The following is a 23961-nucleotide window of genomic DNA, read 5'->3' as shown; positions in this document are numbered from 1 at the left end:
AAGTACCTTTCCGAGTGTTACTGACTGTGTAAATAAACGGTGTAAATTAATGGTGGCACACTGCTGCCTCACAGTGCCAGGAACCTGGGTTTGATTCCCGGCTTGGGTCACTGTCTGTGCAAAATTTGCACATTCTCCTCATGTCTGCGTGAGTTTCCTCTGAGTGCACCGGCTTCCTCCCACAGTCCAAAAGACCATAGAACCATAGAAAATTACAGCTCAGAACAGGCCTTCTGGCCCTTCTTGTCTGTGCCGAACCATTTTATGCCTAGTCCCACTGACCTGCACTTGGACCATATTCCTCCACACCCTTCTCATCCATGAACCCGTCCAAGTTTTTCTTAAATGTTAAAAGTGACCCCGCATTTACCACTTTATCCGGCAGCTCATTCCACACTCCCACCACTCTCTGCGTGAAGAAGCCCCCCCTAATATTCCCTTTAAACTTTTCTCCTTTCACCCTTAACCCATGCCCTCTGGTTTTTTTCTCCCCAAGCCTCAGCGGAAAAAGCCTGCTTGCATTCACTCTATCTATACCCATCAAAATCTTATACACCTCTATCAAATCTCCCCTCAATCTTCTACGCTCCAGGGAATAAAGTCCCAACCTATTCAATCTCTCTCTGTAACTCAGCTTCTCAAGTCCCGGCAACATCCTTGTGAACCTTCTCTGCACTCTTTCAATCTTATTTACATCCTTCCTGTAACTAGGTGACCAAAACTGTACACAATACTCCAAACTCGGCCTCACCAATGCCTTATATAACCTTACCATAACACTCCAACTTTTATACTCGATACTCCGATTTATAAAGGCCAATGTACCAAAGGCACTCTTTACGACCCTATCCACCTGTGACGTCACTTTTAGGGAATTCTGTATCTGTATTCCCAGATCCCTCTGTTCAACTGCACTCTTCAGAGTCCTACCATTTACCCTGTACGTTCTTCTTTGGTTTGTTCTTCCAAAGTGCAATATCTCACACTTGTCTGCATTAAATTCCATTTGCCATTTTTCAGCCCATTTTTCTAGTTGGTCCAAATCCCTCTGCAAGCTTTGAAAACCTTCCTCACTGTCTACTACACCTCCAATCATCAGCAAACTTGCTGATCCAATTTACCACATTATCATCCAGATCATTGATATAGATGACAAACAACAATGGACCCAACACCGATCCCTGCGGCACACCACTAGTCACAGGCCTCCACTCAGAGAAGCAATCCTCCACAACCACTCTCTGGCTTCTTCCATTGATGTGGAGATGCCGGCGTTGGACTGGGGTAAGCACAGTAAGAAGTCTCACAACACCAGGTTAAAGTCCAACAGGTTTATTTGGTAGCAAATACCATAAGCTTTCGGAGCAATGATCCTTCGTCAGATGGAGTGGTCTCTGTGACCACTCCATCTGACGAAGGAGCATTGCTCCGAAAGCTTATGGTATTTGCTACCAAATAAACCTGTTGGACTTTAACCTGGTGTTGTGAGACTTCTTACTGTTCTTCCATTGAGCCAGCGTCTTATCCAATTTACTACCTCCCCATGTATACCTAGCGACTGAACCTTCCTAACTAACCTCCCATGAGGGACCTTGTCAAAGGCCTTGCTGAAATCCAGGTAGACAACATCCACCGCCTTCCCTTCATCCACTTTCCTGGTAACTTCCTCGAAAAACTCTAATAGATTGGTCAAACATGACCTACTACGCACAAAGCCATGTTGACTCTCCCTAATAAGTCCCTGTCTATCCAAATATTTGTAGATCCTATCCCTTATCACACCTTCCAATAACTTGCCCACCACCGACGTCAAACTTACTGGCCGATAATTTCCCGGATTTCTTTTGGAACCTTTTTTAAACAACGGAACAACATGAGCCACCCTCCAATCATCCGGCACCTCCCCCGTGAACACTGACATTTTAAATATGTCTGCCAGGGCCCCTGCAAGTTCAACACTAGCTTCCCTCAAGGTCCGTGGGAATACCCTGTCCGGTCCTGGGGATTTATCCACTCTGATTTGCCTCAAGACAGCGAGCACCTCCTCCCCTTTAATCTGTAACGGTTCCATGGCCTCCCTCCCAGTTTGCCCTATTTCCGTAGACTCCATGCCCATTTCCTCAGTAAATACGGATGCAAAAAAACCATTTAGTATCTCCCCCATCTCTTTTGGTTCCATACACAGTCTACCACTCTGGTCTTCAAGAGGACCAATTTTATCCCTCACTATCCTTTTGCTCCTAACATACCTATAGAAGCTCTTTGGATTTTCCTTCACTCTGTCTGCCAAAGCAACCTCATGTCTTCTTTTAGCCCTCCTGATTTCCCTCTTAAGTAGCTTCTTGCACTTTTTATACTCCTCGAGCATCTGATGTGTTCCTTGCTGCCTGTACATTTCATACAACTCTCTCTTCCTCTTAATCAGTGTTACAATCTCCCTCGAGAACCAAGGTTCCTTATTCCCATTTACTTTGCCTTTAATCCTGACAGGAACATACAAACTCTGCACTCTCAAAATTTCTCCTTTGAAGGCCTCCCACTTTCCATTTACATCCTTACCAGAGAACAGCCTGTGCCAATCCACACTTCCCAGATCCCTTCTCATTTCATCAAATTTGGCCTTTTTCCAGTTCAGAACTTCAACCCGAGGACCAGATCTATCCTTATCCACGATCAGGTTGAAACTAATGGCATTATGATCACTGGATCCAAAGTGTTCCCTCACACTCACATCCATCACCTGCCCTAACTCATTTCCCAATAGGAGATCCAATATCGCATCCTCTCTAGTTGGCTCCTCTATATACTGATGTAGAAAATTCTCCTGAACACATTTTACAAACTCTACCCCATCTAAACCTTTAACAGTATGCGAGTCCCAATCTATATGTGGAAAATTAAAATCCCCTACTATCACAACTTTGTGTTTCTTGCAGTTGTCAGCTATCTCTCCGCTGATTTGCTCCTCCAATTCTCGCTGACTATTGGGTGGTCTATAATACAGGCCCATTAATGTGGTCATACCTTTCCTGTTTCTCAGCTCCACCCATAGGGCCTCTGTAGACAAGCTCCCTAATCTATCCTGCCTGAGTACCGCTGTAACATTTTCCCTGACCAACAATGCCACCCCCCCACCTTTTATCCCTCTGCCTCTATCCCGCGTGAAACATTGGAACCCTGGAACATTGAGCTGCCAGTCCTGCCCCTCCTGTAGCCAAGTTTCACTAATGGCTATAATGTCATATTTCCATGTGTCTATCCACGCCTTCAGCTCATCTGCCTTCCCCACAATACTCCTAGCATTGAAATAGACACACCTCAAAAAATTATTTCCACCACACTCTACCCTTCCATTTGTGATTTTGCTTGAACATGTGCTGGTTAGATGCATTGGCCATGCTAAATTCTCCCTCAATATACCCAAACAGGTGCTGGAGTGTGACGAGTGTGGGGATTTTCACAGTAACTTCATTGCAGTGTTAATGTAAGCCTACTTGTGACTAATAAATAAACTTAAATCTAAGTTTGGTGACGGGACGTCGGCCTCTAAGGAGTTATTTCAGAAAGATGTAACCAGTGGTGTACCGCAGGGATCAGTTCTCGGCCTGCAATTGTACACTATTTACATTGACAGCCTGGAGGAAGGAACAGAATGTAAGGTTTCCAAATTTGCCGATGATACAAAGATAGGTGGAAGAGCATGTTGTGATGAGGATATTGTGATCCTGCAATGGAATATATAGATAGATTTGGTGATTGGACGAAAACTTGGCAAATGGTTTTTAATGTGGTCATGCACTTTGGTAGGAGAAATCAAATGGCAAATTATTACCTAAATGAAGAAAGGCTACAGGTGAATCAAGTACAGGTTTTCTTGTGCATGAATCATAAAACGCTAGAAGCAGGTCCAACAAGTAGTTAAGAAGGCAAAAGGAATTTCAGCCTTTATTGCAAAGGGGTTGGAATTTAAAAATAGGGAGTTTTGTTTCAATTGTGCAAGGTGTTGGTGAGGCCTCACCTGGAATACTGTGTACAGTTTTAGTCCCCTTATCTTAAAAAGGATATAGTAACATTGGAGGCAGTCCGAGGGAGATTCACCAGGCTAATTCCTGAGATGAGATCGTTGTCCTATCAAGAGAGACTAAATAGTCTAGGTCTGTATTCCTTGGAGTTTAGAAGAGTGAGGGATAACCTGATTCAAACATGTAAGATCCTTAGGGGGCTTGACACGGTAGATGGTGAGATGTTTTCATTAGTGGGTGAGTGTCGAACGACATATAAACTGAAAACTGAAGTGTGTAGAAACTTATTCTTGCAGAAGCTGGTGGATATCTGGAATTCTCTGCCCCTAAGGGTAGTGGAGGCTGGATCATTAGAAATATTTAAAATGGAGGTGGATAAATATTTGATAGATCAAGGAAGGGAAGGCTTTGGGTAAATGAGACAGAAAAGGAGTTAAGGTCAGCATAGATCAGCCATGATCGTATTGAATGGTGGGGCAGGCTTGAACGGCCTGGTGGCCTATTCCTGTTTCTATTTCTTGTGTAAAAAATTGCATGGCAGAATTGAGAGAAGTGCAGGGAAGTATCCTCGTGTTATTGGCAACAAATCTTGCACCACTGAAATCATCAGAAAACCTTAACAAATCGATTGTCTCTTTCATGGACTGCTGGGATCCAAACCAGCTGCTGCAATTAGTTGCATGAAAATACTGTGTCCTTCAATAAAATTAAGTATATCTGAATTGTTGCAGAGTATTCCTGAGATGTGATGAGATGTGGTTTATTTGGACTTTCAGAAGGATTTCGACAAGTTCCCATATTGGCATGTAAAATTAAAGCGCATGAGATTGGGGGTAGTGTATTGAAATAGATATAAAATGATTTGACAGACAGGAAAGAAAGAGTATGAATTATGAGAGGCATAGACAGGATGGATAGTCAGAGGCTTTTTCTCAGGGTGGAAGTGTCAATTATAAGGAGGCACAGGTTCAAGGTGAGAGAGGGAAGTTTAAGGGAGATATGCAGGGCTGGGGTGGGTACGGGGGGGGGGATTTTTCATGCAGTGTGTGATGGATGCCTGGAACATGCTGCCGGAGGAGGTTGTGAAAGCAGGCACATTAGCAACATTTAAGAGGCATTTAGGTGGGCACATGAATAGAGAGGTAATAGAGGGATATTGTCCACGTAAGGGCTGAAGGTTTTTTTTTAGTTAGGGCATCATGATCGGCACGGACTTGGAGAGCCGAAGGGCCTATTCCTGTGCTGTACTTCTTTATTCTTTATTTGTTCTTTGAATAAATGGTCTTTTCTAACTAGCAGGCAGTGACTCGTGGGGCACCGCAAGGATCAGTGCAAGGACCATAGCTGTTTACAATAATGTGGAGTTGCCGGCATTGGATTGGGGTAGGCACAGTAAGTAGTCTCACCTGATGAAGGAGCAGCGCTCCAAAAGCTTGTGCTACCAAATAAACCTGTGTTGTGAGACTACTTACTGTATTTACAATATATATTATTTGGGTGACAGAACTAAATACAATCTCTCCAAATTTGCAGATGACACAAAGTTGGATGGGAGGGTGAGCTGTGAGGAGGATGCAAAGATGCCTCACTGTGACTTAGGCAAGTTGAGTGAGTGGGAAAATGCAGTATAATGTGGATAAATGTGAGGTTATCCACTTCGGTCGCAAAAGCAGGAAGACAGATTATTATTTGAATAAAGGGTTCAGAAGGCTTGAAGTAAGTCTTATCAGGTGAGTTTGCAGTCTGACTCCCCTTGGAGCGGGGACGGGGAGGATATCCTTGAAGGAGTCCGTTGAGGGGACGGCAGAGTTTGGAGAAGTCCTTGACAAAGCAGCGATAGTAGCCACAAAATCCAAGGAAGGATCTGAGCTCTGTCACCGTTTGGGGTCTTGGCCAGGAGACAACAGCCTCTACCTTGGATGGGTCCGTCGCTATTCCGTCCTGCGACACTACATGTCCAACGTAGGTGACAGAAGTCCTGCCAAACTGGCACTTGTCAAGCGACAGCTTCAGACCTTCTTCTTGGAGCCAGTCAAGCACTTTGAGCAACCGTTCCTCGTGTTCTCCGAGGGTTCGTCCAAACACAATGAGATCATCCAGGTACACCAACACCTCCAGAAAGTTCATGTCGCCGACAGTATGTTCCATGACTCTCTGAAAAGTGGCCGGTGCTCCGGAAATTCCCTGAGGCATGCGTTCGAACTGATAAAAACCCAACGGGCAGATAAAAGCGGTCTTCTCCTTGTCAGCCTCACTCATGGGTATTTGATAGTACCCGCTCCTCAGGTCGAGGACTGTGAACCATTTACTCCCAGACAAGCAGTGAAGAGCGTCTTCTATCCTTGGGACAGTGTACTGGTCCGGTATTGTTCGAAGGTTAAGGGTTCGGTAGTCCACGCACATTCGTACCTTCCCTGACTTCTTGCGTACGACTACTATTGGCGATGCGTAGGGACTACGCGATTCAGAGATGATGCCATGGCTTTGTAGTTCCTGTAGGTGCTGACGCACATCCTCAAAGTCAGTAGGCGACAAGCGACGTGACCTCTCTCGGAAGGGCCTTGCATCCTTCAGTCTTATTTCATGTCTGGTGCTTTTAGAACAACCTACATCCCACTCGTGCTGAGAGAAAACCTCTTTCCATCATTCTCTCACAGAGACGCCTCCTCTGGCATAGGAGAGGCTCCAAAATCAAAAGAGGAAGGGGTCAGTTCGATTGCAGCTATATCCGCACATTGTGCCCTCGGCAGAGAAACAGGGGCTACTGGAAAAATATGGGCTACTGGAGTCCCACGTTTCAAGGAGATTTCTCTGGATGACAGGTTCTTCACAGTCACAGTAATGCGTCTGCTGGAAACAACTGATGCAAGATGAACCTCAGGCCTCACCTACAACTCTTAAGGGGAAAAAGTGTCAATAGGCTGATCTATCAGTGCTAGCTGGTCTGTGAAATCACCAGGAAACTTTAGGAGGCCAGTGACTTTAAACACTTGTCCTGGTTGCAAGGTGATTGGCTTGTGCTGGGTAAACCACACAGTACCAAGCTTGTCTACCCCTTCTGTTGTTTCAGACTGGGTGAGTGTCTCATAAGCTTCTCGGAGGACGGGGTGTATGGTCAAAGTACCCAAGAAGCGTTCTCCCGCCTGTTCTTTACAGGACTCCACCAACTCTCTCACCAGCCGGGTATTTGTCCCCACCAGCACGGCAATGTTGTTATCTTTCACAGGGTCAGGACATACTAAGGCCAAAGTGTCAACTGTCTGCGGCACTCCAGTTACAGCGGCAGTGAACTCGAGTTGTATGGACAGGTAGCCATCATATGGGTATTGGTGAGAGCTTAAACCCCATATTTCCAGGTCTTCAAGTGGCTGAGGTAAGTGTTTCAGGTAGGTGTCGTAGAAGTTGCGATACAAAATGGTTACTTGGGAGCCACTGTCAAGCAAAGCTCTTGCATAAACTCCTTCTATTTGCACAGGTACACCAGAGATGGGCCCCACTAATCCTGCAGGTAACTGTTTTGAGCCTTGCTTCGCTGGGGGTGGACAGTGGGTGGAACGTATTTCACACGGAACCAAGCACCGTTCCTTCACATGGCTCCTGAGAAGTTTCCCTGCTGTCTGCTTGCTTTGATCAGCTTCTGATTCACTTTCCTCAGATCCTCGAGTTCTTTGCACTCTCTCCTTGTATGCCCATCTTGCCCACACCTGTAGCAAAAGATTCCTGCTGGCAGTGGTTTGGACATTTTCACTCAGGGCGACGCGTCCCGAACAGCAGCTTCTGGCGCCTGCTGTACAGACCCAGTCCTTGCTGTCGTACTTTCAGATGTAGGGGTAACTGGAACGGCGCTCAACAGTCTGGCCACCTGAGAAGTCAGTTCCCTTACCTCATTTCGTAGGCTGTTCAACTCAGACGTAGCTGAGGACTGCGGTACACTGGCGGGGGCTGCGGTGGCAGTAGCTTTCACCCCTTCTCTGGCGCTAATCCAATTTTCTTCCTCTCTTACCTCCCGCATCAGCTGGAAGAAGGAAGGGGGTTTGTCCAGGGTGTGGCTCATCCTTACACGCAGCGCAACCATGTCTCGAGTGAGTGCACCCTTGACTAGCTGTTCCATCCGAGCTCGATTCATGTCTGCAGCCGTCATTCCTCCCTTAAGAAGAGCACGATGGAGAAGTTTGTCAAGGCGATATAGAAAAGCAGAGAGGTTTTCCCCTTCATCCTGGTATGTGTGTCTGAACTTGGCCAAGATGTCGGCTCCACTCTCTGTGGTGCCATAAGCTGTGTCCAGAGCAGATAAATAATTGGTGGCCGTAGCAGTGGGAGCGCTAACTTTCAAAAATCGAACGATGTCAGCAGCAGGCCCTTTTAAACTCTCCACTATACGCTGTCTCTTGGCGGCGTCAGTGCATTGCCACTCAGTGATCATCTGGGTAGCCTGCTCCATCCAGGCATCGTATTCTTCCTCACCTAGGGGTACAGCTTTCAGTCCTGAAAACAGTCCCAGCTTTCTGTAGCTAGGCCCATCGGTAGACACTTGGTTCCACTTGTCCACCAGTTTGCCAATAGCAGTCACTAAATCCATGTTCACATCCACTTTGAGAGCTTGATTTTCTGATACTATGGCCTGAAAATCCTCCATTGACTTGCCTTCCTGTTGTAGTAATAACAACAGCTTTGTATGGAAAGCGTCCTCTTCAGGAACAGCATCCTGTGTGACAAGGCTTTCTAGCGTATGCACAGCCCATGGCCCAGCTTCTCCTTCAATACCTACATCTGGAGGTACAGTGTCAGGGGTTAAATCAATGCTAGTCTCCACTAGTATGTGTGCCAGTAGAATCCCCACGGCGACCACAAATCTTGGTGCGACCAAAGACTTTCACTGTGTTTAAGACCCCAGCAATGGTCTCCTCACTAGTATCTATTGGCACATTGCTCAGTAATATGCCACGAGAAAGACTGATATTCTTTTGGCGGCTCCAGTCAGCAACCTGAGAAAAATCCATTGTCTTAAGTGAGCTGCTAACACTGTAAAACCTTTCCTGTTGTAATTACTGGGTTAACTGTTACTGACTGACAGAAAAAAATTATATTTGACCTTATGGGTAAACAGGAATGATCTCAGCGGTGCCTCCAAAAATGTAAACCCCTGCTGACCACTATATGGGGGCTACTATTTAAATATTCAATCAACAGGATCCCGAATTCCTAGCGGTTGATGTTGATTTGGCTAATTCCCTGTTTACCCATAAATGTCAGTACTGTAATCGGGATATCAAAAATAAATTTAATAACACATATCATTAACAGACATAAAACAGTGAGCTCTGATCTTCAACCGTTGGTGCACATATGGGGAAACTCATCCTCCGTAACACATTCGTAGATACTGATCCAGTTGGACTGTATAGTCCCCACCAGTTACTCACGACACCCACACACAGTCCAGGAGAGAGACACGTGTGGATGATGATGCCGTAGGAGGCAAAGGTGCCACGAGCTATCCGTGCAGCAACGTAGGTCGAGTGCGCTGAAGGCTGTCCTCCTCGGCAGGAATGAAAAGAACAGGCAGGGGAATGCCTGGCTGCCTCTCACTCCAAACCGAATTCTCCCTGCCTGGAAAAAGCTCTCTCTCTCCAGCTCTCTGCCTCTCCAGCTCTGCCTCTCTCTCCAGCTCTCTGCCTCTCCAGCTCTGCCTCTTCACTTCCTGGCGCCTTTACTTTTTCCTCCCGCCCCCAGAGCAATCCCATTGGCCCAGCCCACATCACTCAACCAACAGCATCCTGTTCACAGCACCCACCCAGCAAACAGGACACTGAAGCCCACCAGGGATAAAGAACACTGGTCTTCCCCACAAATTTTCCTCAGTCCCTTACACAAATAAACCTGTTGGACTTTAACCTGGTGTTATTAAACTTCTTACTTTCTCAGAGGGTGGTGGTGGATGGAAAATTTTCAGACTGGAGACCAGTCACCAGCGGTGTACCACAGGGATCAGTGCTGGGTCCTCTGCTATCTGTGATTTTTATCAATGACTTGGAGGAGGGGGCTGAAGGGTGGGTCAGTAAATTTGCTGATGACACCCAGATTGGTGGAGTAATGGATGAGGTGGAGGGCTGTTGTAGGCTGCAAGGAGACATTGATAGGATGCAGAGCTGGGCCGAAAAATGGCAGATGGAGTTTAACCCTGATAAGTGCGAGGTGATTCATTTTGGTAGGACAAATTTGAATGTGGATTACAGGGTCAACGGTAGGGTTCTGAGGAATGTGGAGGAACAGAGTGATCTTGGGGTTCATATCCACAGATTTCTGAAGGTTGCCACTCAAGTGGATAGAGCCGTGAAGAAGGCCTATAGTGTGTTAGTGTTTATGAACAGGGGGTTTGAGTTTAAGAGCCGTGGGGTTATGCTGCAACTGTACAGGACGTTGGTGAGACCACATTTGGAATATTGTGTGCCGTTCTGGTCACCTCACTATAAGAAGGATGTGGAAGCATTGGAGAGAGTGCAGAGGAGATTTACCAGGATGCTGCCTGGTTTGGAGGGTAGGTCTTACGAGGAAAGGTTGAGGGAGCAATGGCTTTTCTCTTTAGTAAGAAGTTTAACAACACCAGGTTAAAGTCCAACAGGTTTATTTGGTAGCAAAAGCCACACAAGCTTTCGAGGCTCTAAGGTGAGTGGGAATTCTGTTCACAAACAGAACTTATAAAGACACAGACTCAATTTACATGAATAATGGTTGGAATGCGAATACTTACAACTAATCCAGTCTTTAAGAAACAAAACAATGGGAGTGGAGAGAGCATCAAGACAGGCTAAAAAGATGTGTATTGTCTCCAGACAAGACAGCCAGTGAAACTCTGCAGGTCCACGCAACTGTGGGAGTTACAAATAGTGTGACATGAACCCAATATCCCGGTTGAGGCCGTCCTTGTGTGTGCGGAACTTGGCTATCAGTTTCTGCTCAGCGACTCTGCGCTGTCGTGTGTCGCGAAGGCCGCCTTGGAGAACGCTTACCCGAATATCAGAGGCCGAATGCCCGTGACCGCTGAAGTGCTCCCCAACAGGAAGAGAACAGTCTTGCCTGTCTTGATGCTCTCTCCACTCCCATTGTTTTGTTTCTTAAAGACTGGATTAGTTGTAAGTATTCGCATTCCAACCATTATTCATGTAAATTGAGTCTGTGTCTTTATAAGTTCTGTTTGTGAACAGAATTCCCACTCACCTGAAGAAGGGGCTTAGAGCCTCGAAAGCTTGTGTGGCTTTTGCTACCAAATAAACCTGTTGGACTTTAACCTGGTGTTGTTAAACTTCTTACTGTGTTTACCCCAGTCCAACGCCGGCATCTCCACATCATGACTACCATTTTCTCTTTAGAGCAGAGGAGGATGACAGGTGACTTAATAGAGGTTTATAAGATGATGAAGGGGATAGATAGAGTGGACGTTCAGAGACTATTTCCTCAGGTAGATGTAGCTGTTACGAGGGGGCATAACTATAAGGTTCATGGTGGGAGATATAGGAGGGATGTCCGAGGTAGGTTCTTTACTCAGAGAATGGTTGGGGTTTGGAATGGACTGCCTGAGGTGATAGTGGAGTCGGACACTTTAGGAACTTTCAAGCGGTTATTAGATAGGCACATGGAGCACACCAGAATGATACGGAGTGGGATAGCTTGATCTTGGTTTCAGACAAAGCTCGGCACAACATCGAGGGCCGAAGGGCCTGTACTGTGCTGTACTGTTCTATGTTCTATGTTCTAATTTCCCTAACACTGACATAAGGCTCACCGGCTTGTAATTACCTGGATTATTCTTGCCACCCTTCGTAAACAAAGGAACAACATTGATTATTCTCCAATCCTCTGGGACCTCCACTGTAGCCAGTGAGGATTCAAAGATTTCTCTCAAGGCCCCAGCAATTTCCTCCCTAGCCTCTCTCAGTATCAAAATATATCCCGTCAGGCCCTGGGGACTTGTCTACCTTAATGTTTCTCAAGAACCCCAATACCTCCTCCTTTTTGATCTGAACATGACTCAAACGATCTACACACCCTTTCCCAGGTTCATCATCCACCAAGTCCTTCCAGAACATAGAACAGTACAGCACCGTACAGACCCTTCAGCCCTCAATGTTGTGCCGAAACCAAGATCAAGCTATCCCACTCCCTATCATTCTGGTGTGCTCCATGTGCCTATCCAATAACCGCTTGGAAGTTCCTAAAGTGTCCGACTCCACTATCACAGCAGGCAGTCCATTCCACACCCCAACCACTCTCTGCGTAAAGAACCTACCTCGGACATCCCTCCTTTATCTCCCACCATGAACCTTATAGTTATGCCCCCTAGTAACAGCTACATCCACCCGAGGAAATAGTCTCTGAATGTCCACTCTATCTATTCCCCTCATCATCTTATAAAGCTCTATTAAGTCGCCTCTCAACCTCCTCCGCTTTAAAGAGAAAAGCCCTAGCTCCCTCAACCTTTCCTCATAAGACCTACCCTCCAAACCAGGCCACATCCTGGTAAATCTCCTCTGCACTCTCTCCAATGCTTCCACATCCTTCTTATAGTGAGGTGACCAGAACGGCTCACAATGTTCCAAATGTGGTCTCACCAACGTCCTGTACAGTTGCAGCATAACCCCACGGCTCTTAAACTCAAACCCCCTGTTAATAAACGCTAACACACTGTAGGCCTTCTTCACGGCTCTATCCACTTGAGTGGCAACCTTCAGAGATCTGTGGATATGAACCCCAAGATCTCTCTGCTCCTCAACATTCCTCAGAACCCTACCGTTGACCCTGTAATCCGCATTCAAATTTGTCCTACCAAAATGAATCACCTCGCACTTATCAGGGTTAACCTCCATCTGCCATTTCTCTGCCCAGCTCTGCACCCAATCAATGTCTCTTTGCAGCCTACAACAGCCCTCCACCTCATCCATTACTCCACCAATCTTGGTGTCATCAGCAAATTTACTGACCCACCTTTCAGCCCCCTCCTCCAAGTCATTGATAAAAATGACAAATAGCAGAGGACCCAGCACTGGTCCCTGTGGTACACCGCTGGTAACTGGTCTCCAGTCTGAAAATTTTCCATCCACCACCACCCTCAGTCTTCTATGAGATAGCCAGTTACTTATCCAATCGGCCAACTTTCCCTCTATCCCACACCTCCTTGCTTTCTTCATGAGCCGACCATGGGGGACCTTATCAAATGCCTTATTAAAATCCATGTACATGACATCAACTGCTCTACCTTCATCTACACACTTAGTTACCTTCTCAAAGAATTCAATCAAATTTGTGAGGCAAGACTTACCCTTCATGAATCCGTGTTGACTATCCCGGATTATGCTGCATCTTTCTAAATGGTCATAAATCCTATCCCTCAGGACCTTTTCCATTAACTTACCGACCACCGAAGTAAGACTAACCAGCCTATAATTACCAGGGTCATTCCTATTTCCTTTCTTGAACAGAGGAACAACATTCGCCACTCTCCAGTCCTCTGGCACTATCCCCGTGGACAGTGAGGACCCAAAGATCAAATCCAAAGGCTCTGCAATCTCATCCCTTTCCTCCCAAAGAATCCTAGGATATATCTCATCTGGCCCAGGGGACTTATCGACCCTCAGGTTTTTCAAAATCACTAATACATCTTCCCTCAGAACATCTACCTCCTCCAGCCTATCAGCCTGTATCACACTCTCATTCTCAAAAACATGGCCCCTCTCCTTGGTGAACACTGAAGAAAAGTATTCATTCATCGCCTCTCCTATCTCTTCTGATTCCATGCACAAGTTCCCACTATTGTCCTTGACCGGCCCTAACCTCACCCTGGTCATTCTTTTATTTCTCACATAAGAGTAAAAAGCCTTGGGGTTTTCCTTGATCCGACCCACCAAGGACTTCTCATGCCCCTTGCTAGCTCTCCTAAGCCCTCTTTTAGCTCATTCCTTGCTAACTTGTAACCCTCAATCGACCCAACTGAACCTTGTTTTCGCATCCTTACATACGCTTCCTTTTTCTTCTTGACAAGACATTCAACCTCTTTTGTGAACCATGGTTCTCCCACTCGGCCATTTCCTCCCTGCCTGACAGGGACATACCTATCAAGGACACGCAATATTTGTTCCTTGAACAATCTCCACTTTTCATTTGTGCATTTCCCTGACAGTTTCTGTTCCCATCTTATGCTCCCTAATTCTTGCCTAATCACATCATAATTACCCCTCCCCCAATTATAAACTTTGCCCTGCCATATAGCCCTATCCCTCTCCATTGCAATAACAAAAGACACCGAATTGTGGTCACTATCTCCAAAGTGCTCTCCCAAAACCAAATCTAACACTTGGCCCGGTTCATTACCCAGTACCAAATCCAATGTGGCCCCACCTCTTGTCGACCTATCCACATATTGTGTCAGGAAACCCTCCTGCACACACTGTACAAAAACTGCCCCATCCGAACTATTCAACCTATAAAGGTTCCAATCAATGTTTGGAAAGTTAAAGTCACCCATGAAACTACCCTGTGATCTCCACACCTATCCATAATCTGCTTTGCAATTTCTTCCTCCACATCTCTGTTACTATTTGGGGGCCTATAGAAAACGTGACTGCTCCTTTCCTATTTCTAACTTCAGCCCATATTACCTCAGTAGGCAGATCCCCCTCGAACTGCCTTTCTGCAGCCGTTAAACTATCCTTGATTAACAATGCTACTCCTCCACCTCTTTCACCACTTTCTCTACTCTTACTGAAACATCTATACCCCGGAACCTCCACCAACTATTCCTGTCCCTGTTCTGACCATGTCTCCGTGATGGCCACAACATCGTAGTCCCAAGTACCAATCCACGCTCCAAGTTCACCTACCTTATTCCGGATGCTCCTTGCATTGAAGTAGACACACTTCAACCTACCTTCCTGTCTGCCAGTACACTCCTGCGACCTTGATACCTTCTTCAGTACCTCACTACACTCAACACTGGCTTCTGGACTACAGTTCCTTTTCCCATCCCCCTGACAAATTAGTTTACACCCCCCCGAAGAGCTGTAGCAAATTTCCCTCCCAGGATATTGGTGCCCCTCTGGTTCAGGTGTAACCCGTCCTGTTTGTACAGGTCCCACCTTCCCCAGAATGTGTTCCAATTATCCATGAAACTGAAACCCTCCCTCCTACACCATCCCTGCAGCCACGAGTTTATCTGCACTCTCTCCCTGTTCCTCAACTCGCTATCACGTGGCACCGGCAACAAAGCAGAGATGACAACATGGTTTGTCTTGGCTCTCCGCTTACACCCTAGCTCCCTAAATTTCTGTTTTAAATCCCCGTCCCTTCTCTTACCTATGTTGTTGGTACCGATGTGTACCACGACTTGTGACCGTTCCCCCTCCCCCTTAAGGATCCTGAAAACACGGTCCGAGACGTCACGGTCCCTGGCACCCGGGAGGTTTTTGGTGAATACTGACGCAAAGTACTCATTTAATACCTCGCCCATTTCCTCTGGCTCCATGCATAGATTCCCTCCCCTGTCCTTGAGTGGGCCAATCCTCTCTCTGGCTACCCTCTTGCTCTTTATGAATTTATCCAAAGCCTTGGGATTTTCCTTAATCCTGCTGCCAATGACTTTTCATGACCTCTTTTCGCCCTCCTTACTCTTTGCTTAAGTTTCTTTCTATTTGTATTCCACACTTGCTTCGTGTGTTCCCAGCCTCCTGGCCTTGACAAGTGCTCCCTCTTTCTCTTTGACCAGGCTCACAATATCTCTTGTTATCCAAGGTTCCCAAAACTTGCCATACTTACCCTTCATCCTTACAGGAATGTGCCAGTCCTGAATCCCTATCAACTTACACTTGAAAGCTTCCCACATGGCAGATGTTGATTTTCCCTTGAACATCTGCCCCCAATCTACATTCTTCAGTTCCTGCCTAATATTGTTGTAATTAGCCTTCCCCCAGTTTAACACCTTAACTTGAGGACTACACTTTTCCTTATCCATCAGTACCTTAAAGCTGACTGAATTGCGGTCACTGTTCCCGAGCTGCTCCCCTACTGAAACGTTGACCACCTGGCTGGGCTCATTCCCCAATACCAGGTCCAGTATGGCCCCTTCCCTATTTGGACTATCTACATCCTGTTTCAAGAAGTCCTCCTGGATGCTCCTTACAAACTCTGCCCCATCCACGCCCCTAGCACTAAGTGAGTCCCAGTCAATATAGGGAAAGTTAAAATCTCCCACCACAACAACCCTGTTACTTTTACACCTTGCCAAAATCTGTTCCTCTACCTCTTGCTGACTGTTGGGTGGCCTATAATAAACTCCTGATATTGTGACTACACCCTTCCCATTCCTGAGCTCTACCTATGTTGCCTCGCTGTATGAGCCCTCCGTGGTGTCCTCCCGCAGTTCAGCTGGGATATTCTCCTTAACTAGTAGTGCAACGCCCCCACTCCTTTTACATCCCCCTCTATCCCGCCTGAAACAGCTGTATCCTGGAATGTTAAGCTGTCAATTCTGTCCTTCCCTTAACTAAGTCTCTAATAGCAACAACATCATAGTTCCCAGTACTAATCCAAACTGTAAGTTTATCTGCCTCACCTGCTACACTTCTCGCATTGAAACAAATGCACTTCAGTCCACCAGACCGTCTTTGATTAGCAACTACACCCTGCCTGCTCTTTCTCTGAGTCTTACTGGCCCTACTCTCTGGTTCCCCTTCAGTTAATTCACCTTTGTTTTGGTTCCCACCCCCCTGCCAAACTAGTTTAAATCTTCCCATGTGACAGTAGCAAACCAGCCAGAATATTTATGCCTTTCCAGTTTAGGTGCAACCCATCCTTCTTGTACAGGTCCCACCTGCCCCTGAAGAGACCACAATGGTCTAGATGTCTGAAACCCTCCCTCCTCCACCAGCTGTTTAGCCACGTGTTGAGCTGAACTATCTTCCTATTCCGAGCCTCAGTGGCACGTGGCACAGGGAGTAATCCTGAGATTACAACCTTAGAGGTCCTGCTTTTTAACTTTCTACCTAACTCCCTAAACTGCTGCTGCAGGACCTCATCACTCTTCCTACCTATGTCATTAGTACCAATATGTACCATGACCTCTGGCTGTTCACCCTCTCCCTTCAGAATGCTTTCTGCCTGTTCAGAGACATCCTGGACCCTGGCACCAGCGAGGCAACATATCATCCTGGAGTCTCTTTCACGTCCACAGAAGCACCTATCTGCACCCCTAACTATAGAGTCCCCTATAACTATTGCTCTAGTGCTCTTTGTCCCTCCCTACAGAGTTATCCATGGTGCCACTGCTCTGGTTGCTGCTGCTGTTATCCCCTGATAGGCCATCTCCCCCAACAGTATCCAAAATGGTTTCCTTGTTAGAGACGGGGACGATTACAGGGGATTCCTGCACTGACTGCCTGCCCCTTCTAGCGGTCACCCATCTATCTGCCTGCACCTTGGGTGTGACCACGTCTCTAAAACTCCTATGACGTTTTCCGCCATCTTCATGCTCCTAAGTGCATCCAACTGCTGCTCCAATCTATCCATGGGTTCTGTAAGGAGCTGCAGTTGGGTGCACTTCCTGCAGATGTAGTCGGCTGAGACGTTGGAAGCGTCATGGATCTCCCACATCTCACAAGTGCAGCACCTAACCAGACAGGTTTTAAGCACTATATCTAATTCCTGCTTGAAAACAAACAAAGGATATGGGGGAAAACAGAAACGGGTTACTAAGTTGGATGATCAGCCATAATTATAATGAATGGTGAAGAGGCTCTCAGGACTGAATTACCTACTCCTGCTCCTATTTTCTATGTTTCTATAAATTCTTGTGTTCCTTTTTAATTTGATTGTTAATTTTCTACAATGTCAGTGGTTAATTTGTATTTTTGTATTTTTTTAGCAAATGGCAGTGGAGTGCATATTAGCAATGTGCGTTATGAAGATACTGGTGCTTATACTTGCATTGCCAAGAATGATGCAGGAGTCGACGAAGATATCTCATCTCTTTTTGTGGAAGATTCAGCCAGAAAGACACGTATGTAAAACCTTTAGAAACATTTTTGTGATTCATTTTAGCAACATGAATTTTCAGGGTTTCGAAGAATATAAAAGGAGACTGCGATGTATGAGGATTTTGCACAGAGACAATCAAAATTTCTTCACAATTTTAAGGACTTGAGCACAATATCAAAACTTCATGCCAATCTGCATGAAGTGCTATGAGCTATTAATGAATGTCTGCCAGAAGGTCATTAAAAATCCCATGGCCAGATTGAGAAAAGAGCAGGGAATTATTCTCATGTTATTGGCAACAAACCTCCCACCACTGAAATCATCAGAAAAAATTAACAGACAAATTGATTGTCGATTTTATGAACTGTGGGAGATCCTGGATTGTGCCAAATTGCTACTGCAATTAGTTACATGAAAACACTCACTGGGCCTCAGAACATTCACATTAGGGAAGTGGTATTGTCACTGGACTAGTAACCCAGAGAATCAGGGTAAGGCTCTCGGGACCTGAGTTCAATTCCCACTTTGGCAGATGCTGCAATTTGAATATAATAAAAATTAATAATCTGGAATTATAAATCTAATGATGAACACGAAACCATTATCAATTGTTGTAAAAAACCTATCTGGTTCACTCATGTCCTTTAGGGAAGAAAACCTGCAACCCTTACCTGGTCTGGCCTACATGTGACTGAATGCCCTTAAATGCCTTCTGAAATGGCCTAGTTAACCACCCAGCTCAAGGGTAGTTAGGGATGGCTAATAAATGTCAGCCCAGTCAGTGATGCCCACATCCCCTAAATGAATTAAAAACAATTCTGTGAATTGTTGTGGAGGATTTTCTGAGATGCGATTGATGATAAATCAATCTCAAATGTGAAGGAAGTTGGCGCCTCAGAATTTTTTTTTACAACTGTTCATACTGCCCAGACAAGTTTGGAGGCAGGAGACATTTGTTCAGATGGGAGGGTTGTCGGGACCCAGCTGCTTTCCCACTTTTGCCCTAAGTCCAGCAACGAAGACTCTTGGAAGATATCCCCACCCCCAACCTCATCGCCAATTGAGGCTCCTATTTGGGTAACTAATGCCCACTTAAGGGCTTCATCCTGTTGCTGCAGCAGAAGGAAAAATCATCACATTTAAAGCCTGAGAAACAAAGCCTGAGGAGCAAATCCTTTGACTTTGCTTGTGGGTTCTTGGTTGGGGAAAGCGTGGGACAGCTCAATCAAAGGCACTCAGTTTCTAATGCCATCAGGAAGGAGGTTTGGGTGCGCTAAGAGCTGTCCCCCCTGGCGTTGCAGGCAACTCATCTCTCAGCCCCTACAACCCTCATTATGTTCTTATTCGCCTGTAGTCCGTGGTGCTTCGCTGATTCTGGGCCCCTGGTGGATTCATTATCGACAGCTGCCTTCGCTCCTGCTGATAAGAACATAAGAACATAAGAAATAGGAGCAGGAGTAGGCCATCTGGCCCTTCGAGCCTGCCCCGCCATTCAACAAGATCATGGCTGATCTGAAGCGAATCAGTTCCACTTACCCGCCTGCTCCCCATATACTCTAATTCCCTTATCGATCAGAAAACGATCTACCCGTGATTTAAACATATTCAACGAGGAAGCCTCCACCACTTCAATGGGCAGAGAATTCCAGAGATTCACTACCCTCTGAGAGAAGAAGTTCCCCCTCAACTCTGTTCTGAACCGGCCCCCCCTTATTTTGAGGCTGTGCCTTCTAGTTCTGGTTTCCCTTCTAAGTGGAAAGAATCTCTCTACCTCTACGTTATCCAGCCCCTTCATTATCTTATATGTCTCTATAAGATCACCCCCTCATCCTTCTAAACTCCAACGAGTACAGACCCAATCTGTTTAATCTCTCCTCATAAGCTACACCCCTCATCTCCGGTATCAACCTGGTGAACCTTCTCTGCACTCCCTCCAAGGCCAATATATCCTTTCGCAAATAAGGGGACCAAAACTGCACACAGTACTCCAGTTGCGGCCTCACCAGTGCCTTGTACAGTTGCAGCAAGACCTCCCTGCTTTTATATTCTATCCCCCTCGCGATAAAGGCCAACATTCCATTCGCCTTCTTGATCACCTGCTGCACCTGCAGACTGAGCTTTTGCGATTCGTGCACAAGGACCCCCAGGTCCCTCTGCACAGTCGCACGATGTAATTTTTCTCCATTTAAATAATATTCCAATTTACTATTATTTCTTCCAAAGTGGATAACCTCACATTTGCTAACGTTATATTCCATCTGCCAGATCCTCGCCCACTCACTCAGCCTATCCAAATCTCTCTGCAGACTTTCCGCGTCCTCCACGCAATTCGCTTTCCCGCTCACCTTCGTGTCATCAGCAAACTTGAATACCCTAGATTCAGTCCCCTCCTCCAGATCATCTATGTAAATGGTAAACAATTGAGGCCCCAGCACCGATCCCTGCGGCACGCCACTGGTCACCAACGGCCGACCAGAAAAGTACCCATTTATCCCAACTCTCTGCTTCCTGTTAGATAGCCAATGCCCAATCCACGCCAACACCTTACCCCTAACTCCGTGTACCCCAATCTTCTGCAGCAACCTTTTGTGAGGCACCTTATCGAACGCCTTCTGGAAATCTAAAAACACCACATCCACCGGTTCCCCTCTGTCAACCGCACTAGTGACATCTTCATAAAAGTCCAGTAGATTCGTCAAACACGACTTTCCCTTCATGAATCCATGCTGCGTCTGCTTGATCGAACAATTCTTATTCAGGTGCTCTGTTATTTCCTCTTTAATAATGGACTCTAGCATCTTCCCAACTACAGACGTTAAGTAACCGGCCTGTAGTTACCCGCCTTTTGTCTACTTCCTTTTTTAAACAGCGGCGTAACAGTAGCTGTTTTCCAGTCAGCCGGCACTACCCCAGAGTCCAGCGAATTTTGATAAATTACTACTAACGCATCTGCTATTACCTCAGCCATTTCTTTCAGTACCCTGGGATGCATTCCATCCGGGCCCGGGGATTTGTCTACCTTCAGTCCTATTAGTCTACCAAGCACCACCTCCTTAGTAACAGTAATTGTATTAAGGACCTCCCCTCCCACCAACTCTCGATCTCTAATATTCGGCAAACTATTTGTGTCTTCCACCGTGAAGACCGACACAAAGAACTTATTTAAAGTCTCAGCCATTTCCTCGTTTTCCACTATTAAATCCCCCCTCTCATCTTCCAAGGGTCCAACATTCACTCTAGCCACTCTATTCCTTTTTATATACTTGGAAAAACTTTTACTATCATTTTTTATATTTTCATAGAAATCATAGAAACCCTACAGTGCAGAAGGAGGCCTTTTGAGCTAGTTTAGTTTCATAATCTATCTTTCCTTTCTTAATCGCTTTCTTAGTCGTTCTTTGTTTTTCTTTAAAGCTTTCCCAATCCACTAATTCTCCACTATTTTTGGCCACTCTGTACGCATCTGATTTTATTTTAATACTCTCCTTTATTTCCTTCGTTATCCACGTCCGGTTATCCTTTTTCTTACAGTCCTTCTTTATCACCGGAATATATTTTTGCTGAGTACTTAAAAAAATCTCCTTAAAAATCCTCCACTGTTCCTCAGCTGTCCTACCTACCAGTCTGCTCGCCCAGTCTACATTAGCCAATTCCACCCTCATCCTATCGTACTCCCCTCTGTTCAAGCAGAGGACACTGGTTTGGGACCCTACTTTCTCACCCTCCATCTGTATCAGAAATTCCACCATATTATGATCACTCATCCCAAGAGGATCCTTCACAAGAAGATCCTTAATCCTACCTGTCTCATTGCACAGAACCAGATCCAAGATAGCTCGCTCTCTCGTAGGTTCTGTAACATACTGTTTCAATGAAACAGAGAGTGACAGTTGGTGTCTCAGTGAGGGAGTGTTGCTCGGGCTGCAGTGGAGAGTGACAGTTGGGGAAGTGTGGGGAAGTTTTTTGTTTTCTTTTTTTCTTGCTGGTAATGGCTTCAGGGATGGCAGTTCAGGCAGTATGCTGCATCTCCTGTGGGATGTATGTGGTGAGGAAATCCAGTAGTGTTTCAGGAGATTTTAGTTGTAAGAAGTGCATTAGATTGCAGCTTCTGGAGGAGCGTGTAAAGGAGCTGGAGGGGGAGGTAGAGGAACTCCGCATAATTCGGGAGGCGGAGGTGGAAGTTGATAGGAGTTATAGAGAAATAGTAACTCCTAGAAATGAGGCTTGGGTCAATGCCAGGAGGAGGGGTAAGAAGCAATCGGGAAGACAATCCCCTGGGGCGGTTCCCCTCCATAATAGGTTTTCGGTGCTGGAGGCTACAGTTGAGGAGGAATCAACTGAGCATAGAGAGCAGATCTCTGGGGGTGAGCCGAGTGAGAAAGCTCAGGTGGTTAGGGGCTGTAAAAGACTGGGCCTTGTGATTGGGGACTCCACAATTAAGGTGACAGATAGGAGGGTCGGAACTAAAGGTAGGGACTCAGGGTTGGTGTGTTGCCTACCAGGGGCTGGGGTCCGGGATGTGTCTGACAGGGTATTCAGGACTCTTAGGGGGGAGGGAGATAAACCACAAGTTATTGTACATGTGGGGACACACGACATAGGGAGGATAGGGGAAGGGGATATTAGGCAGGGATTTATGGAGTTGGGGTGGAAACTAAAGGCCAAGACTGACAGAGTGGTTATCTCTGGACTCTTGCCTGTACCACGGGATAGTTTAGAGAGGAATAGGGAGAGGGAAGGTTTGAATTCATGGCTGAGAGGATGGTGCAGGAGGGAGGGGTTCAGGTACTTAAGCAATTGGGGCTCGTACTGGGGAAGGTGTGACCTCTATGAGAAGGATGGTCTACACCTTAATCAGAAGGGGACCAATATCCTGGGGGGTAAATTTGCTAAGGCCATGCAGGGAGGTTTAAACTGATTCGGGGGGGGGGAGGGATCCTGAGTAGTGGGGCTGAAAGTGAGGGATGCATGGATGGGGACTGCAATGCACGGCATTGCAGAGGTGGGGTGGAGCAGGGTTTGAAATGTGTATACTTCAATGCCAGGAGTATTCGCAATAAAGTGGGTGAACTTGCAGCGTGGATCAGTACCTGGGACTTCGATGTTGTGGCTATTTCAGAGACATGGATAGAGCAGGGGCAGGAATGGATGCTGCAGGTCCCGGGGTTCAAATGTTTTAGTCGAAGTAGGGAAGGAGGTAGAAGAGGGGGAGGGGTAGCATTATTGGTCAGAGATTGTATCACAGTGTCAGAGAGGAGGTTTGATGAGGACTTATCTGTTGAGGTAGTATGGGCGGAGATTAGAAATAGGAGAGGAGAGGTCACCCTGTTGGGAGTCTTTTATAGACCTCCTAAAAGTTCTAGAGAGGTTGAGGAAAGGATTGCGGAGTCAATCCTGCTTAGGAGTGAAAGTAATAGGGCAATTGTTATGGGGGATTTTAACTTGACTAATATTGACTGGAATTGTTATAGCTCTAGCTCGTTAGAGGGGTCAGTTTTTGTTCAAAGCGTGCAGGAAGGTTTTTTGACTCAGTATGTAGACAGGCCAACTAGAGGTGAGGCTATATTGGATCTGGTGCTGGGAAATGAGCCAGACCAGGTGCTAGACTTGGAAGTTGGTGTGCATTTTGGTGATAGTGACCACAATTCGGTTACGTTCACCTTAGTGATGGAAAGGGATAGGCATGAACCTCGGGCCAGTGGTTTTAGCTGGGGGAAGGGTAATTATGAGGCTATTAGGAGAGAATTAGGAAACATAGGTTGGACTAGGAGATTACAGGGACTGGGAACGTCCGACATGTGGAGTTTTTTCAAGGAGCAGCTACTGCGAGTCTGTGATAGGTATGTCCCTGTCAGGCAAGGAGGAATTGGTAGGGCTAGGGAACCGTGGTGCACCAAAAAAGTTTCTTTGTTGGTTA

At 46.2% G+C, this 23961-nt stretch overlaps 1 protein-coding gene across 2 annotated transcripts in view; it reads left to right on the top strand.

Annotated features, from left to right (window-relative positions):
• fstl5 (follistatin-like 5) overlaps nt 1–23961 on the top strand; it is a 780144-nt gene that overhangs the window by 679737 nt on the left and 76446 nt on the right. For both annotated transcript variants that reach the window (XM_078209651.1, XM_078209742.1), the window contains one exon: nt 17932–18066. In XM_078209651.1, the coding sequence (XP_078065777.1) occupies nt 17932–18066 (135 nt within the window). The remainder of the gene's footprint in view (nt 1–17931; nt 18067–23961) is intronic.

This window comes from Mustelus asterias, chromosome 1, assembly GCF_964213995.1.
Source record: "Mustelus asterias chromosome 1, sMusAst1.hap1.1, whole genome shotgun sequence".
Classification (NCBI taxonomy): domain Eukaryota; kingdom Metazoa; phylum Chordata; class Chondrichthyes; order Carcharhiniformes; family Triakidae; genus Mustelus; species Mustelus asterias.
The sequence above is the reverse complement of the archived record's forward strand: the minus strand, read 5'-3'. Positions and strand labels throughout refer to the sequence as shown.